Raw genomic sequence first — 16,385 nt, 5'->3', positions numbered from 1 at the left:
CAATCGGCCTATTCTATTATGTGTTTGATAAGTAAATGTCAAATCCTTGTATCTAATTAATACTTGATTTGGAATGCTTAATGAATTATTGGAAATCTTTTTTTATTTTATTTTATATTTTCAATGTACACTTTAACGGTGACTTGTTGAAAAATTTAACATATTTCGGCAGCCAAGTTTTAAATTTCTTGTTGGGAAAAATGATTGTAAAACAATACGAGTCTAGCACCAAATTATCGCCAGACTGACTTTTATTAATGGTAATTAGTGTTTATGGTGCACCATGACGGATAATTAAATGGCCAAAAATAGGTAGAGTCCAAATATGGGCTTAAGTGATACTACCCCAAAATTTCCTATAAGCCTTATCAGTTCTGGAATTCCAGCCTTAACTATCTGGCAACCTCGAGATCCAGCATCAATGCGGTCAAGTGGTAAAAGAAAAGAAGGAAAAAAAAAGCAAAGCCCAAAAACCAGTGAGGGTCCAAAAGTAGGGGGAGTTTCGGTTCGGGCGCGATGATGATCACGGTCGTAATGATCCCGAGATGCCGAAAAGAAAACCCGAAAAGTACCCAACAAAAGAGAGCCGGAGCCATGTAATTAAGGTGCTGCACAGTGGAACTAAATTGTGGCTGTTGCCACTGCAAAAACAGTAAACGGAAAATGGTAAATGGAGATACAAAGCGGCAGCCAGAAGACCAGAAATAAGTGGTAGAAAGGAGAAGAGGGAAAAACGGTAGCTGGCTCATAGGGCGAGCGAATTGCTATGCTAGTCGTCGACTTCCCCCATCAACAACTGTTGCTCTTGCTGCACTCAGAAAATAGTTTTGCTTTAAAATCTATCATATATAGAAATCATCTATCTAAATTATGGAATACATAGAATTACTTTTCATCCATGAGATATATACATTTTATGGAGCTGTAAAGATATATTTTATTTTATATCTTTGGGAAGGTTTACGTTGCGAATTATCAGGTGGAAAAAGTGTTTTATTTGTTGTATTCTCTATTATCCTTACCTTGCGCTTTAAAATCCACCAATTTGTTATAAAACATTTGCTAAGATACAAGGAAATCATTCAAAGTTGAATGTTATCCACATTTTAAAAGGATTTTTCTAAGTGCGCGGCGGCCAATGACGTTTCGCCCCTTGCATATTTTGCATCGCTTTACGATTTTAAAATAAATTACTTGAAATTTGTGTAAAACATGTGGCCGACATGGAGTTCAGCTGGTAGTTTCGAGCTAGAGGGCCAAAAGCAACAGGTTCATTGATCGCATTTGAAATGCTTCGTTGGCCTCAGCAGGTAGCTTGTTTTTTGGGCTGGGCCTGGATCGAATCCGATTCGGAATCGGATCGTTGAGCCATATTAATGGTGTTTAGATGCATTTCAATGCCCCCGGGCTGTCAGCAAGACACACATTTGTCATTTGTTCTCGGTATATTCTTTATTTAATAATTAAAGCTCTTATTTAGTTTTCTTTTTCTTTTGTTTTGTTTGGTTTTGCTGTCTCGTTTTCCACTCGATGAGTTACAACATAAAATGGCTGTCTCTTATGTATATCATATAATCATAATGCACACGTTTAATATCTAATTTTTATTTTGCGCCTCGCCGAATTGGAAATCTCTATTTAAAATATATAAAATATGTGTATATATATTCGCTACCGTCTTAATAAAAACAAAAAAGAAGCTTCAAAATTGTTGCATCCTCACTCAATCTCGGTATTTGAACACTGACCCAAAAAAACAGGAAATCAGCATTTTAAAGATCATATCTTTATATGACAAAGTAACTACTGGATTCCGAATTAATTGCTATTATATTATTGTTTGACCTACCATGAACGTTGATGTGTTTGCTTGTGAGTATGTTTCCTAAAAAAATCCAACCTATCAAAACAGCTAACTAATTCTGGCTTATATCGTAACAGCGCCTAACTAATAATCGTTTCCAATAAGGACGAAAACCGTTGTTAATTATTCACAAAATGTTGTGTTCTTGTTTTTGATGGAAGCAGCTATGGAAAATGGGGAACTCACCTCGATCTCGGCCTTCGATAATGACTTTTCGAACTGTTACACTCTGATAATTTCGAATTTTGGTCTCGCTTGAGTTAATTTTTGTTCTGTATTACCCTTTCTGTAAATAGACATTTATCTAAAAAACGTTTGTTTTGCCTTGCCTGGATTTGAGCCGTTGAATACCTAATCATTTAAATTTGGATTTAGCCTAGCCGAATTCTATATACATTAGACAATCAATTTGGTCTGCTGTACTATCATTTCTCTCTCGTTTCTTTTTGTGGCTAAATATATGTTCTATGTATATAAGTGACAAGACAACCTCACTAAACATAAGTTTTGTATATATATATATATATGCCATTTGTTGTAAGCTATATAACAAGAATACACACCAAAAATGTTCTATCGTATTCCTCTATATGTGTATATATTTTGTGTATGTACGCTTTGTTCAAAATAGTTTTAAACCCGATTTGAATGACCGACTAAATTCCTTGGACTAAGCAATCGCCTATGCCTAAAACTAATTGGTTTGCTTGGCTTAAGTTCTAAGTGTTGTTGGTAGTACCCGTACTAGTGTCGAACAAATCAAATCATAAATATATCTCGTCATCGTCCCGCCTAATCCATCAAGTAGCTAAAACTGCGACGCTTGAGCCGGCTGCTCAGAGCCGATCTGGAGCGGGTCTTTAACCTTAGTTACCCGGACTTTATCCAGCGGTCAATGGAGTATTCCAGTGCGGATATCCAGCTGAAAGAACGAGTAGGAAATACAAAAATTATAATGAAAATTGTGGCAGTCATAGTTTAATAGATATAATCGATAAGATTCAATTGCGTTACAATTTATAGGATGCTAAATATTTCATAGATTTTGTAACAACTCAATAATAATAACTTTAACTCATTCATAAAAATCTTTTTTAATAAAACATCCCAAAAACAAAATGTTGATATTTAGAAAAATATATTTAAATGGTACTTAAATGAAAAATCTCTAGGAATAAGACTGACTTTCTCCTATTTATTTAGGCTTTTATACAAATACCCACCGCTTCTTATCCATTTCGCTTTCGGTGCAGAAAAAATAATGACGCAATTTCGTTTCTGGTGGTATTATCTCGAACGAGTTCTTCTTGCCGGATGCATTGGCGGACATTGAGGCCACTTTGTAGCCGTGCAAGCAGGCCATGCCTAAATAGAGAAATTGAATTAATTGCTGGCCAGTCAGTCACCTGTTTTTCGTCAATCTAATCTAATCTAGTTTTTTTCGAGCACTCGAGTTGACTCACCGAATGCACTCTTGCTATTTGCATCTTGGTAAAAATAGAGGCAGGCATCCTTAAGAACGCAATAGCGTTTCGACCATCCGCACCACCTTGAGCCCAATTTGAGTAGGTAGCCAAAGCAATCGGGCCTCTGAATGTTGGTGGGACTCTGGTACAAGCACCGCGCACTGTGAGGGAAGCGATGTGAGAGAGTGGATCAGTAAGGAATGAATCAGTCTCCAAGATCAATGCCCCCAACCTTTTGTCCAGCCACTGGTTGTCCTGGGAGGCCGCCTGTCTGAGTAGCTGAAGCCACCTATTGGCCAGCTCATCGGAATCGGCGGCCACGTACATGGGAATACCCTCACCGGCATCCACTTTGAAGGCGAAAGGTTTGCCCACATCCACAGGACACAGGTCCACCGTGTGCTTGGCCATTATCATGGCGCCAACGGGCTGAGAGTCCTGAAAATGTATACATATCACTAGAGTTTGTTGAGGTGTCAAAAAGTATGCAGTAAAAAAGCATAACGTAAGTCCATCGGAGTTACTTTCTAAAAATAGGTGGTGCTTTTATAAGTTTTTATAACTGGTTTCAAAGTTCTAAATATTTCTGTCAGTCAACCTTTTCTTGGGAATATATAGTAGTTCCTAAAATATACCATTTGAATTCACGTCTTTGAAAGTTCCGAGAACTCCAAAAAAAAGCTCATCCCCAAATCTCATTAAAATTCATACTCACATCTTCCGTTTTGTAGTAGTACAGGCAATTATCGGGCCTCAGGGAGAACCAGCGTCGCACCCATTTCTTTGAATTCGGGGCTCCCTTGGCCTGTCCGCTCTGTCGCCACAAATATCCACTGAATATGGGCTGACTTGGTGGCTCCAGCTGTTCGTGCATTAGAACTCCAATGGTCCGGGCCACCTGCAGTTCCAGCTTTTCGCAGCCATCGTGTGCGATCTTGACCACCTCGGTGTGATGTTTGTCCAGCACTTGGACTCCGTTCACGGAGATTATGATGTCGCCCACCTCCAGGCCAGAACTCTCCGCCGGAGTCTCCGGTTCAATGGCAGCCACTACCACGGGCTTGGAACCGTGGATACGGAAGCCAAACTCACCGGAATCGCTCTTGACCACCACGGTTTTATCCACGCCTAAGAGAAAAAATATTTGATTATATGTTCACTTAAAAAATTGTTATAATGTAACTTTTCTTTAAGAAAAAAGGATATTTATTTAAATTTTAAGAAATCCATAGATGGTTTTTGTATGTTAGTAAAAGATGTTTACAACAAAAGTTGATATAACAAGAGAACGTATAAAATCGAAATGTCAAATATAGTATTCATTATTTATAAAAAAAAGATATTATTTTATTTTATTGACCATCAAAATTATTTTACTTAATTTTCTCTCATCATTTTTCTCCGAGTGTGTTTTGTCAATGATTATTTATAGAGAGAGAGAGAGAGAGACGGCGATTTAAGTGATTTGTGATATTTTATTTCCGGATTTCGTCCGGACATCATTTACCATGTGCACCGTTGGATAAGTTTGATATCACAAAACTTTCGCGTGCCCAGACCAAGAGCATCAATTTCAATACCTCCTCCAATTTTCTTCGAACCGAGTCCGGCGTCGAATTAGACGCTATTAATTCTGTGTGGTAATATGCACAAAAATGGAAAAATTAAAATAAAAACCCCAACCGGCAACGTTTCGTTTTTCTTGTTTACACACCAATCATTTGGCCTGAGTATTGTGTAAATACCACAAAAATATTCCGAAAACTTTTCGCACTTATTTCTTTACATTTGACTTAAACCGAAGTACCGAACGGGAAGCGTTGCGGATTTTTTACGGTCGGCACACAACAAAGCACGCACCTCAACTATTCTCGATAATAGAGCCAAAAAACTATGGGCATGGGTTGTTTTTTTCGGTTCTGTCTGATATTTCCCATTCCTGCATACATATCTATGTGTGCCAAGTGCCGGTCATGAAAATGCGGAGCGCCATGTCATTCTTTACCTCTAAAGTTCTCTTATTTGGGGCTTTTCTCTCAATCGCTCTCTATTTCTCATTCAAAAAAGGCGCACGTTGTGCCAAATTTAGAATATTGTTTGGGTGTTCGAACAGGGTGCTTTAAAGTGGGCCTCAGACTTACGAAAGCTGTTGTTCTTCTGGCGATGATACATTTCCAGGGTACAACGTCGCTGGACGAGACGATGCAGGATCACTTGGTATTTGGCGTGGAAGCCCTTCTCGGACTCGGTTGAAGCTCGACGTTCCCTGGAACGATCTAAAAGGAAAAAGGGCATTGCTTAAGGAAAAGAAAATCAGAGAACAACACAGCACATATATGGTAATATTGTCAAAAAAGGTATAAGGATAAATCTTGGAAACAATGTGCTTTGAACTCAAGGTGGTACTGTGCACTTAAAACAAATGGAGTGGTCGGGTTGATATAGAACATCCCATAAATTAAACAAATAAGACATTTTTCGAAAAAAGTACCCCTTGTCAATCACTTTACTATCAGCTAATAATTAAATCAAAAACAAAATTGCAAAAATAAATGGTATATATTTCTTGTTCAATCCATTTTTATTAAAAAATCTGAATAATTAATTCTGGCACGTCTTCTTGCATATCGCCTTGGTTGCGAATTTTCGGACTAACTTTTCACAAGGTTTTTTTAATGTATGACACGCATTAGTGGTAGCATTATAATAATAAAATGTAATAGGTGTATTAGCAGGCAATATACATCTTTTGATTTTTGGCTTCGAACCGCAAATGGCTACAATTAAGATTATTAGCCTTTATTATTGAATAAGCACTTAAAACTTACGTTCCTTAAGAGAAAAGACATGGACAAGCCATATGGTGATAAAAATAAAAGATCTTTTATCAATCTTCATCGTCTGTTTGGCTTGTACTTATTCTTCCCTAATGAAAGTTACCTCAATGTTCGTTTTTTCGCTATGAACCGCGTCTAATGTTGTTCGTTATAGAAAATTTTAATTCTTTGTTGTAAATTGACAGCCCAAAATAAACTTTCTTGTTTAGTTTAAATAGCAAGTAGTAAAGTTATTTGCTACTTGAAATATTTGATTTCCACAAAACTCACGCAACATTTACTCGACTTATCAGACTTATATTACTTATAAGGCAAATATAAATATAACTCACCGAAACACTGATGGTCCAGCTGAGTCCACAAGTCATCATCGGTAAGTCGAGTATAGCGACCTGCGTCATAATGTCCTTTGTAGATGATGTGCTGGCTCTGTTCAGTGTTTATATCCGGTAAAACACAGGGACTGGAGCCGGCAGGACGCAGTACGGGAGTATTGGGCAAACTGGGAACGCGTCCACGCTCCTCGCTCTGAAAATAAATAGGATTTTTAAGAGATCACTTCGAACCACATTCCATTTGCAGGATAAGGACTACAAAATGCTACCACTTACCTTTGCCCTGATGTTCTCCTGCCTGGTCTTGTAGTGCCGGCCTCTTTCGCCGTGATATCGCTCCTCGGATCGGAATCGCTTGTCCATCTTCTTGTATAGCCGCTGCGTGGTCTTGGTGGTCACCGGGGAGTCGGCAAAGTCCGATGGCGGCTTTACAATGTCCTGTTCGATGTAGGGAATCGATTCCACCGAATCACCGGCGAGTTCGCTGATGGTGTTGCTCTGCTGCTTGCCCTCCATTTCCTTGCCGCAATGGTGACAGTGACTCTGTTCTCCACTGGCAACATTGCCGTCTGCTTCGCTATAGAACACGGAATCGGATCCTGGTGAAACGGATCGCAGGGATTCAATGGACTTGGCTTTGAGTTGAAAGGTGTCCGATGTGGACTTCGACTGGGTACCGCTAGTTGTTGTTGTTGTGGGCAGTTTGGGCGACAGCAGGGATGTGGGCGTGGCGCAACTATGGGGTTTCTTCACCGTCAACGGAATAACTACTGCCTCTGTGGTTAATGACTCCGATGTTGGAAACTTCGATGTAGTGGAAGAAGCAGAGGTCATAACGGTTGTGGTGGTGCATGTCCCGGCTAAGGCCCCTGCTAGGGCGCTAGTTGTAATTCCTGTTTGGGCGCCACTTGACATGCTGGCATCTAGCAGGAGCTCTGTATCCCCACTGCCGCTGCTTAGACCAAAGATAGTGGGCGTGGCACGACTCCTTCGTACCGCTGCCGCCGCCAGAACATCCTCCCGTGAGCTCTTTCTCAGCTGCCTTCGTATTTTGGGACGGAAGCGTTTCATCTTGCTGGGACTGCTCCCGTTGTCCAGCGGTCCCGAAGTCTGTTGCTCTGGCGATGTGACTTTGCTAGATCCCGAGGGTTTCTTAATGGGACTCGTTAGGGCCCGCATGTTCTCCTTCTCAATGTCCAGTTTCATGCTAGTCTTGCGCCTCTTCCTCTCGTCTTCCTGTCTCATGCGGCGGGCTTTGCTTCGCATCACCTGCTCTCCATCATCTTCGTCGTGAGGACTCTCGTAATAACCGGAGGAGGAGTAACGCACTTCACTCCGCTCATCCTCGGATATGGAATCGGGCTTGGGCTTGGTTCCAGTTACAGTTCCAGTTCCAGGAGGAATACTTTCAGCTGAGCTCACTTTCACTTGTGACGTTCCCGAACTGGCCACCGTTTGTGGCTGACTTTCCTTGGCAGGTGATTTGATAGCTGCTCCCGAGACAGGACAACTGCCCGAAGAGGTGGTGCTACTTATGGAGTGCGATGGTGATTTCCTGGTCAGCTCAGCCACCGAACCAATGGGGGACTTCAGTTGGGCCTTGGAAAGCGGAACCTTATCCTTATCTTTCTCCCTCTCGTCGTGCTGCAGTAGTTCCTCCCTCATGGAATACAGAGAACTAGCGCTTTCGAAGGAACTGCCGGCATGGGTCTTCTCCAGCTGCGAACTCTGGGTGGAAACTGTGGAATAGAAAAGATTTCAAGCCCAAGTTAATAAGCTTATATGGGGAGGTTTACTAAGTACAGCTAAAGCATTGCGGGCAAGGCATTTGATCAGGCATCAACAACATTAAACTAGGGAGGCGAGAGAGAGATATAGAGAGACAGTCAAAGTTGAGGTGTGGTAGATGAGTCTACGGTCTATAAGCTAGAGGCTGTATAAGACTAGGGCGCAATGCATGGAAGCGGTGAGAGTATACGGTGGTTTGGAGCAATGATGGTGGAGTGGTGGCCACGAACACAATTCGATTTGGTTTTTTTGTAACACTCATTCATGGATCAAGACTTGGGTTGGTTATGCGATTTGGTACGAGTTCTACACACAGACAGGAACACACACAGCACGAGTACGTATCGGGGGGCCCAAACCTGGCACTTGTGTGGTCGACGATGAACTGGTCGTTGTCGGCGGAGTCTTAATACCTGGTGTGCGTTTCGAGGTGTCCGTGCAGGTGGCATACTCATCTGTATTCGTACTGCACTCTGAGATATCCGCACTCCTGGCGTAATCGGTGGCGCCCATGGGCAGGAACGAGGCATCCGAGTGTCTGGAAAGGAGTATGAAATGCATAAAATATTTTTTAGTTTTGGCAAATGTAAAGCCTTGGAAATCCTATTCTATTCTTATGTATTCTGTTTAAACTATGTAATTTAATGAACTAATTATTTCAATAACATTTTGAAAGCCTTTAATTTAACATAAAGTAATAATAAAACTATTTAATTTCCTATGTGTAATCAATGTTATACAATATCATAACTATCGATGAACCTTTACAGTTTGCAGGGCATACTTTTGGGCAGAAGATAAATGTATCTAGCTGCTTATCAAAATTTTAAGTAACCTTTGTTTGGCGGCTCCACCCATGAACATGAGCTGACGGGCGTCTGGAACGGATCCCCTGGCCACCATGCTCCTCTTAGGCAGTGGCGAACTTATAGATGAGTCCAGAATCTGATTTGAAGATGGGGTCACAGCGATTGCTGGTGGCGGCATCATGGGTTGAGTGGAAGCGGGCCTCGAAGCGGTTGGCGTGGGGGTCTTGATGATCTTCGGCAGTGTTTGTAGGCCATAGGTGGGGCTCTGAGATAAAGCACTATAACAGAATGATCTAAAGAATATGTTTCATATACCCACTTGTTCTTCGAAATCCAGGGCATCGGTGTCCACCGAGCTTCTCTGCTGGTGCTGCAGCAGCAGGTTCTTTCTCTTGGAAGAGGGAGTCAATAGCAAGTTGGAGCTATAAGATCCATCGGATATATCGCGCTGCTCAGCCGTCAAGACAGTAACCTGCGACTCATTCCAGATGCCATCGGAATGATCGCGTGTATTGTCATTGGCCAGTGAGTCTGAGGAGGGATAAGTTGAGACATTGGCCAGCAGTTCATCGCGACAAGGACTGGCTGGGGTGGATGGAAGTCGCAGGCCAGGAGTGGGAGTGCCCGAGACCTTGGCCTCGTAGTCGTCATCCAAACTCACGGAGCGCTTGCGGAACTGAGAGCGCTTGTCCTGGATATCCTGGTCCAGATCTGGCTGGGGATCCACCCGACAACCGCAGGGAGTTATGTTCTCGTACAGCGGCTCCTCGTCCTCCTGGTGATCCGTCTCCAGCTTCTGCTCATCCTCATCGATCTCCTCCTCGTCGGGCTCGTCTTCCGCCTCGGAGGGCTCCTCCTCGTCCTCTTCCTCATCGCTGGGCTCAAGTTCAACTTTTCTAACCTCAACTTCGACTGGCTGTGGCTTCAGTTTGGGCAGGGTCAAGGCTGCCGCCTGTGCCATCCGCTGCTGCTGCATCTTCCTCATGGCTATTTCCGCCTTGTGCTGCTTCCGGTGCTTCAGCTGCAACTTGGGACTCGGTTTGGGTGAGATGTGTGGCTTGAAGTCTATGAAGATCTCCTGCTCATCTCGAACCTCCGGCTGCGGCTCGTCGGGAAAGCAGCTGACCTTGTCGCGTCTGCGAAAAGAGCTCCTCGGTCCGAAGCCGTCGATGAGTTTCTCTGTTTGTCCATAGACCGGCATCGACTGGCGTCTCAAATCATCGCGACGAAATGGAGAGTCAATCATCTGGGGCAGCATGGACATTCGGCGATGTTGGGCCGCCTGCTCCATGCAGACCTCCGAACTGTAGCTCTCCGTTTCGTGGGGATGGTCCTCCTCCTCGTCGTAGTACTCCTCCACTTCCACGTCGTCGTCGTTCTTGCAGTACTCACTGGGTGGCGGCAATAAATGCGATTGGCTAAAGTCCAAGGGAACACTATCGGCTATCAGTTCCGAGCACTCCGTAACATGTTTGCACACATCCTGTCTCCTGGGCAAACTGTTCGAATAGAAATCCGTGTGCGAGGTACAAGCTCGTCGAGGCAAACTGTTGCTCTCGTAGTCGAAACTTTCGTTCAGGGCCACCGCCGCGGCATTCACATTCACATACTCCACACTCTGTTCGGAGGGCGAGGGTCGAGTCCTGCTCAGGTGCTCCATTCCCAGGCCATAGCTGTGGGCATCCAGTAAAGGGGGCGGTGGCTTGTAGTACATGATGTTGTTCTGGGCATCCGAGAGGGTCTGCAGGGGGGTCACGTCCTGCGATTGAGTGCGGTAGATCATCTCGTGGGGGTAAATCGATCTGAGGGGGACGAAATATTACTATCGGAGCAATGGATGCGTTTTGTATTTTGTAATTGATGGTTAAAGTTTATTAAAATAAAAATGAATAGTAACGAAATGTTCCTATCATCATAATATAAAACATACCCTTGTTGATAATGATGCGATGGAATTTCCTTTCCGTTGGGTATTTCAGAGAGGCTCTTCGTTAGTTTCTTGCCATTTTGTAGGCCGTTCGTTTGAGCCCCCTGGGAGACCACTTTAATACGATGAGGTGGCCGGGGACTTAGGGCCAATACCTGGGTATTATAGCCAACTTGACCCTGTCGCCGGGCAGCTGCATCCGTTTGAGTGGCCTGCGTCTTCATGGCGTTGCGGAACTTCTTCTCCACGATGAGAACTTCCGGACTGGGCAGTGGAAGAGCCAAAGGCAGGGGCTGTGGTATGATCAGGCCAACCATGTTGTCTGGAATTGGGGAGGTTATGATATAACTTAGAAACATCCATTCTATCGCCAGTAAATGAAAAGATAATTTAAAACGAATGAGTTTAAAATTAAAGAAACTTAAAAAAACAACGAATTTCTATTAATATTTAGCCTGATTTACATATTTTATGTAAGTAAGATAAATATTTTGTGACTAATATATGACTAATATAAGGAAAAAAGTAATGTAAGAACCAAATTCAATTGATTTTAGTGAACAAAGTGATTGATCTTCAGTTGTTCCTTGAAGAGTTAATCTGATAAGGGATTTACTCATCGTAGCCAAGCCTCCCAGCAATTTATTGGCTAAATCAAAGACCTCACCTGGAATATTTTGGTGCAGGTGAATGGGGGCATGGTGGTGCTGGCAGGGCTGCAGTTGAACTGGAGGTGGCAGCCAGGTTTTCGGCAGGGTGGAGCTCTGTTGCACCTGTTGGCCCTGAAGAGGGGGCTGCAGGGTCTCGTACATGGAGCCCGTGGCGATAATGGGCTTCTTGCCGCCAATTAATCGCTCCTGACTTCGGGCGGTTTTCAATCGCCCTGAGGATCGAAATCCGGCATTCACATTATCGAAGCTGGTGAGTGTGTGGGACCGGGCGAAGCTCACGTGCTTTGTTCTGGATAAGGGAATTTGTGAAAGATTGGATTTCTGGAGGGGATTATCTGGCAGGGACTTACCTCACATTTCCGCCCTGCTGTTGGTGGTGGTGCTGGTGGTGAGTGGTTGGCATCGTGGCGTATGTGGGGCAGTGATACGAGCTGTGGAGTAAGGACATCGGCAGAATATTAATCAAGTTCCCCTGGCAGCGTTTTAGCATTTTCAACACACAAGCATTTTTATTTTAATTTTATTCATTTAATTTTAACTAGATTTGTTCGTTTTTTGCTTTTCGGTCACGTGCAGACACATAACATAAATAAACAGTTTTAATTAGCGCACTTTTTTAATAGAGTTTATTAATTTTCTTTGCAGATTTTTGCATACATATCTTATTTAAGTATTTTGTTAGATTTTAGATCACTTTACATACCAAACATTTAGATTAGCGATTTGATTGGTGTGTGATGTTGGTGGTGTAGGATTTGGTGGAGCGCAAAGCTCGACATAATAATTCCGTAGCAAAACATCCTGGTAAAAGGATTCAAGTGGTGCTGTACAACAAGTTGCCCTTTACACATTTTGATCATTTCATATCATTTAGTATTTGGTGGGGTTTTGGTTGTGGCAATTCAATTGTTAAATTTTGGTTGATTTTTACAGTCGTTTGTTTCATTATTTTTTGGATTTTTGAGGAGAGAAGGGCAGGTGGATGAATAACGAAAAAGTACACGAAAAAGTATTTTTATACAGCATTTCTAGTAGGGTGTATATCAGTGGTTTTTCGAGTGGTTGAGAAGAACTTGGAGGCAATAAGCGGCATTATGCAATTGATGAGTCGGAAAGGCAGGCATTGCAAGCGATTTACATATATATACAAAACAATATATGTATATTCATAGAGACAGATCGGGAGAGTTGAGGGATATAGCGAGCGACAGAGAGTTAGTGACTACGGATAGTGCGACAGTAAAGCATGATCTAAGCGACAGTTGGCATAGCATTTTACGGTTTTTAATTTGGGTATTTTTGGTTCTTGGTTATTTCTGTTTCTGTATTGATTTGCGATGCGCCCTCTCAGGCCGTTCATACCTGTGGTCCGATTGGTAGTCGGAGTTGTTGTTGGTCACCTGTGGCACCTGCTGCTGGCCAATCCAGGTGTAACGGCCTCCCAGGTCCGCTTCACCCGATTTACCAGTGCTCAAAATCGATGCCGGCTGACGGCGAAAATAGGAACTTTCCAATTCGTGTGTGTCTGTGTAGTTGTTCTGGTAGCTAGAAAATATATTAAATGAAAATTTTTTATAAATGCTCTAATAGCAGTGTCTAAAAGTATGCAAAGAAAATATTACCGTCGCTTTTCGGTATACAAATATGATGTTGCATACCTTTAGACACCTTTTCGAAACCCTGGTGATTATACAGTTTGTTCTGCTGCTATTATTTCTACCCACCGTGGATACTTTTCAAATGGTGCGTAGGCGGCCAGATTCTCATCGGAGGGCACCCGGCGACCCACACAGCCGCCCAAAAAACTGCCCGACTGCGTTTGACCACGACGCGAAAGGCAGCCAAAGAATCGTTCCCGCCTAGGACGCTGCTCTATGCTGTGCAGCTGGCGATCTGTGAGGCAGTACTTTGAAGATATTAAAATTTATGTTAAACATAAAAAACGATATTTTACCACGTCTAATTTACCTGTTCCCTAATGTCTCCGCGTGAGTAGACTGAAGTGCGAGGCTGTAACTCGGTGGAGAGTGTGTGGCGAAGTCTTCGGCGACCAGTGTGTTCGTCTTCGGAGTCGTAGCTGCGATCCATGTGGCTGGAGTAGGTGGTCTAGGGGGTTGTGTAATACGAAATAATTATATGTTATTTAATGATTCTTGATTTTGATTACATTCGAATAATATGGATAATTTCGTGATAATGATAGAGACTGTCAACATCATTGAATCGTATATTTTAACAAAAAGATTTCTATTCATATATTTGTTTTTGGAATACTTAATTGTTCTACCCCTATCAAAGGACTTCCTGTCGTATACTTAATTTAGGTTTTTCAAAAAGCCAGTAGAATATTACGTATACGCCTAATAAAAGCTATGAATGCAAGATCTAATTCAAAAATGAACTTAAGTTAAATAATTTAAGCTGGCTTAGAACTCAAAATTTACTTTTTAAAAATATAATTTTCCTGTCTCTTTAACTTTAAAAAGAATCAAAATTTCTTTATAAAATATATATTTTGCCTGTGCTTATAAACCTTTTTTTTCTTAGTATTCTTGTCTTTTAATTACCGTTTTAGTGGTCTCAGATCCCTTTTTCTATACTACACTCAGTGCTAATCTTGACAAATAGTAATCCCTTAATTTCCTTCCTAGTTTCTGCCCTCCCATCTTAAGCTCCCCAAATGTTTCCGGCCACTTGCTGAGTTGTCCTTTCCTGCCCTCCGGATTTCGCCCAAAATAATTGTGTCAATCATTCGCTATGACAGCGCCTCCTTCCTGGAACTTTACGCCCCACAGAAATTAATTTCACTCGCCGCACACTTTGTGGTGTTTTGTGGCTTGCGTTTTTCGGAGAGGTGTTCTTGAGTACGAACCTTGGTGGAGACCTCAATGTTGCCCAGTGACACAGCATGATGCAGACCTGTAAGTGAAAAGGTCGTTGTTTCACTTGCCAGCGGAATAAAAGATGCGATTATGCGCCTCTGGGCCGGGGATCCCAAGGACTCACCAGTTCCAGTCGTTGATGTTGATGATGCTGTGTTTCTGCCACGCAAGGCAATATCCATTTTCAAACAGCCAACAAAGGAAATAAAATGGAAAGGAAAATAAAAGCGAAACAGGGGCAAACACACACACACACACGCTGTTGGGTACAATCAACTTCTATATATATCCTGGGAAGTCCTCGTCTTTTTCCGTGTCAATTGTCTGGGCCAGGCTTTGAAATCCCCGACTTTAGCTGCTCCATGGTGACTCCAATATTGGTGATTAAAAAACTTAATTACTACGAGTGAGGCCTGTTGTTCGTTGTCATTTCAATCGCTTTTCCAGACGGTTTCGACTGCTCTGCGTTTGTATACTAATCTTCGTGGACTTATGCAAGGCAGCCAGCAATCGATATTTGCGCTGGCCAAAAAAGCGTTGGGAAAAGCCGTAGGAAAAACGCAGAGTGGACGTTTTTCGCTGGGGCTTTTTACGGTTTTTAATTTGCGTGCGTTTTCCCGCGGAGTTGGCTTGGCATTTCCATTAATTGTTCTTAAATTTTGCTGAGTTGGCTGCTTTTCACAGGGATTTTCTCCGTTCCTTCTTTTTTTCGGCTGGGGTGTGTGTGTGTGCTGCGTGGCTTGAGTAACCCGACAGTTTTCACGGATTTTCCGGTCTCCAAAGGACGCTCCTCACTCGACGGCGCTGATGCTGGAACTGCTGAAGCTCAGGCAGCATTCGCATTTTCCGACGCACCGAGAGAGCCAGAGGCTTTTACACACGAGAATTTAAGAGAGTTTTCCTGGAAGCGAGGCAAACATAAAACAGATGTTCGGCATCTGGTGCGTTTTCGGGGGGTTGGTGGGTTTTCCTGGCTTTTCGGGGGATTCGGGGATTCTGCGACTGCAAAAGCGCAACAATGAAAGCGGCTGGAAGTAGGCAGTAAAAGCATGCGTTTGCGCACAGCATCTGGGCAAAAAGGCAGCAGGACGTATGTCAACAAGGCAGACAGTCGGCCAGGACATGACGGCCAGGACATGCCATCGCCATCGCCACATCCCCATGCCCCATGTCCCATGCAGCTATTTCGGGAGCAGAAACGGCAGAAATACCAGGAACAGCAGCATCGTCACGTAGCCAACGGCTAAATTTCACTTAGAACGCGTTCGAGGCGTCCACAATAGTCGACTTCACACGGCTTCCATGTCTGGCTTTAAGGCAAAAACATGTCTAACAAAATGTACACGGTTGGAAACTGAGAGCACCCGAACTTTTATTTCACTTTTCAACTTTTGTAACCTGTTTTAGCCATCTGATTGAGCTTTGTATAATATTAATAAGCCTCTCTTGTTTAGTTGGCTGCGATTTTCGAATCTTTGGAATATATTCAGCAGGAATATTAAACACTTTTTAGTTCTATGAGCCAAATAAAATATTTCCATAAAATGAATTGAAGGTATTTTGTCAACCTTATACTATAATATAATGAATATTTCAAATGTGTATCGAACATTAATGATTTAAAATTTATGCGAACCTTTAAAATGTATATTATAATTAGCTAAAAAAGCTAAATTAAGTTTGAGAGATATTCTTTATCTAAAAATTGAAGGACAAATATAAAAATACATGGTTTTAGTCAAGTCTGAATAATAGTTATTAGAATAATGGTAATGGTTAAAAGTCAACTGCATTTTTGTTATTTTT

At 42.5% G+C, this 16,385-nt stretch overlaps 2 protein-coding genes across 7 annotated transcripts; both read right to left on the bottom strand.

Moving 5' to 3' along the window:
* Nucleotides 1–1,430: 1,430 nt before the first annotated feature.
* On the bottom strand, nucleotides 1,431–15,383 carry LOC119547231. Of its 6 annotated transcripts, XM_037853997.1 has the most exons (21): nucleotides 14,704–15,383; nucleotides 14,570–14,616; nucleotides 13,666–13,803; nucleotides 13,422–13,603; nucleotides 13,060–13,242; nucleotides 12,048–12,128; nucleotides 11,694–11,986; nucleotides 11,030–11,348; nucleotides 9,419–10,901; nucleotides 9,126–9,364; nucleotides 8,704–8,828; nucleotides 6,779–8,241; nucleotides 6,500–6,695; nucleotides 5,472–5,606; nucleotides 5,045–5,122; nucleotides 4,838–4,963; nucleotides 4,046–4,458; nucleotides 3,563–3,768; nucleotides 3,328–3,491; nucleotides 3,088–3,229; nucleotides 1,431–2,786 (listed from the first exon to the last, which is right to left on the bottom strand). In XM_037853997.1, exons 1-21 carry the CDS (start codon nucleotides 14,759–14,761, stop codon nucleotides 2,735–2,737), a joined length of 6,123 nt encoding a protein of 2,040 aa, XP_037709925.1. In that variant the 5' UTR covers nucleotides 14,762–15,383; the 3' UTR covers nucleotides 1,431–2,734. The 6 variants fall into 6 exon arrangements, with proteins under 6 accessions (XP_037709925.1, XP_037709919.1, XP_037709921.1 ...); XM_037853991.1 differs by lacking the exons at nucleotides 4,838–4,963; nucleotides 5,045–5,122 and adding an exon at nucleotides 12,401–12,538 and having other exon boundaries at nucleotides 8,650–8,828; XM_037853993.1 differs by lacking the exons at nucleotides 4,838–4,963; nucleotides 5,045–5,122 and adding an exon at nucleotides 12,401–12,538.
* Nucleotides 5,893–6,256, bottom strand: LOC119547251. Its single transcript, XM_037854031.1, has 2 exons — nucleotides 6,159–6,256; nucleotides 5,893–6,107 (listed from the first exon to the last, which is right to left on the bottom strand). Exons 1-2 carry the CDS (start codon nucleotides 6,226–6,228, stop codon nucleotides 5,932–5,934), a joined length of 246 nt encoding a protein of 81 aa, XP_037709959.1. The 5' UTR covers nucleotides 6,229–6,256; the 3' UTR covers nucleotides 5,893–5,931.
* Nucleotides 15,384–16,385: the final 1,002 nt, after the last annotated feature.

This window comes from Drosophila subpulchrella, chromosome 2L (assembly GCF_014743375.2).
Source record: "Drosophila subpulchrella strain 33 F10 #4 breed RU33 chromosome 2L, RU_Dsub_v1.1 Primary Assembly, whole genome shotgun sequence".
NCBI lineage: Eukaryota > Metazoa > Arthropoda > Insecta > Diptera > Drosophilidae > Drosophila > Drosophila subpulchrella.
Note: the sequence above shows the minus strand (reverse complement) of the source record. Positions and strands in the feature narration are given on the sequence as shown.

What these genes read in the sequence shown, in the direction of transcription:
- LOC119547251 (XM_037854031.1), bottom strand. Translation starts at nt 6,228, where the DNA reads ATGAAGATTGATAAAAGATCTTTTATTTTTATCACCATATGGCTTGTC. An exon ending in TGTCTTTTCTCTTAAGGAAC is followed by an intron (nt 6,108 to 6,158) that starts GTAAGTTTTAAG and finishes TCTTAATTGTAG; the next exon opens with CCATTTGCGGTTCGAAGCCA.
- LOC119547231 (XM_037853997.1), bottom strand. Translation starts at nt 14,761, where the DNA reads ATGGATATTGCCTTGCGTGGCAGAAACACAGCATCATCAACATCAACG. An exon ending in AACATCAACGACTGGAACTG is followed by an intron (nt 14,617 to 14,703) that starts GTGAGTCCTTGG and finishes TTTCACTTACAG; the next exon opens with GTCTGCATCATGCTGTGTCA. An exon ending in GCTGGACCATCAGTGTTTCG is followed by an intron (nt 5,607 to 6,499) that starts GTGAGTTATATT and finishes TTTTCCTTTTAG; the next exon opens with ATCGTTCCAGGGAACGTCGA.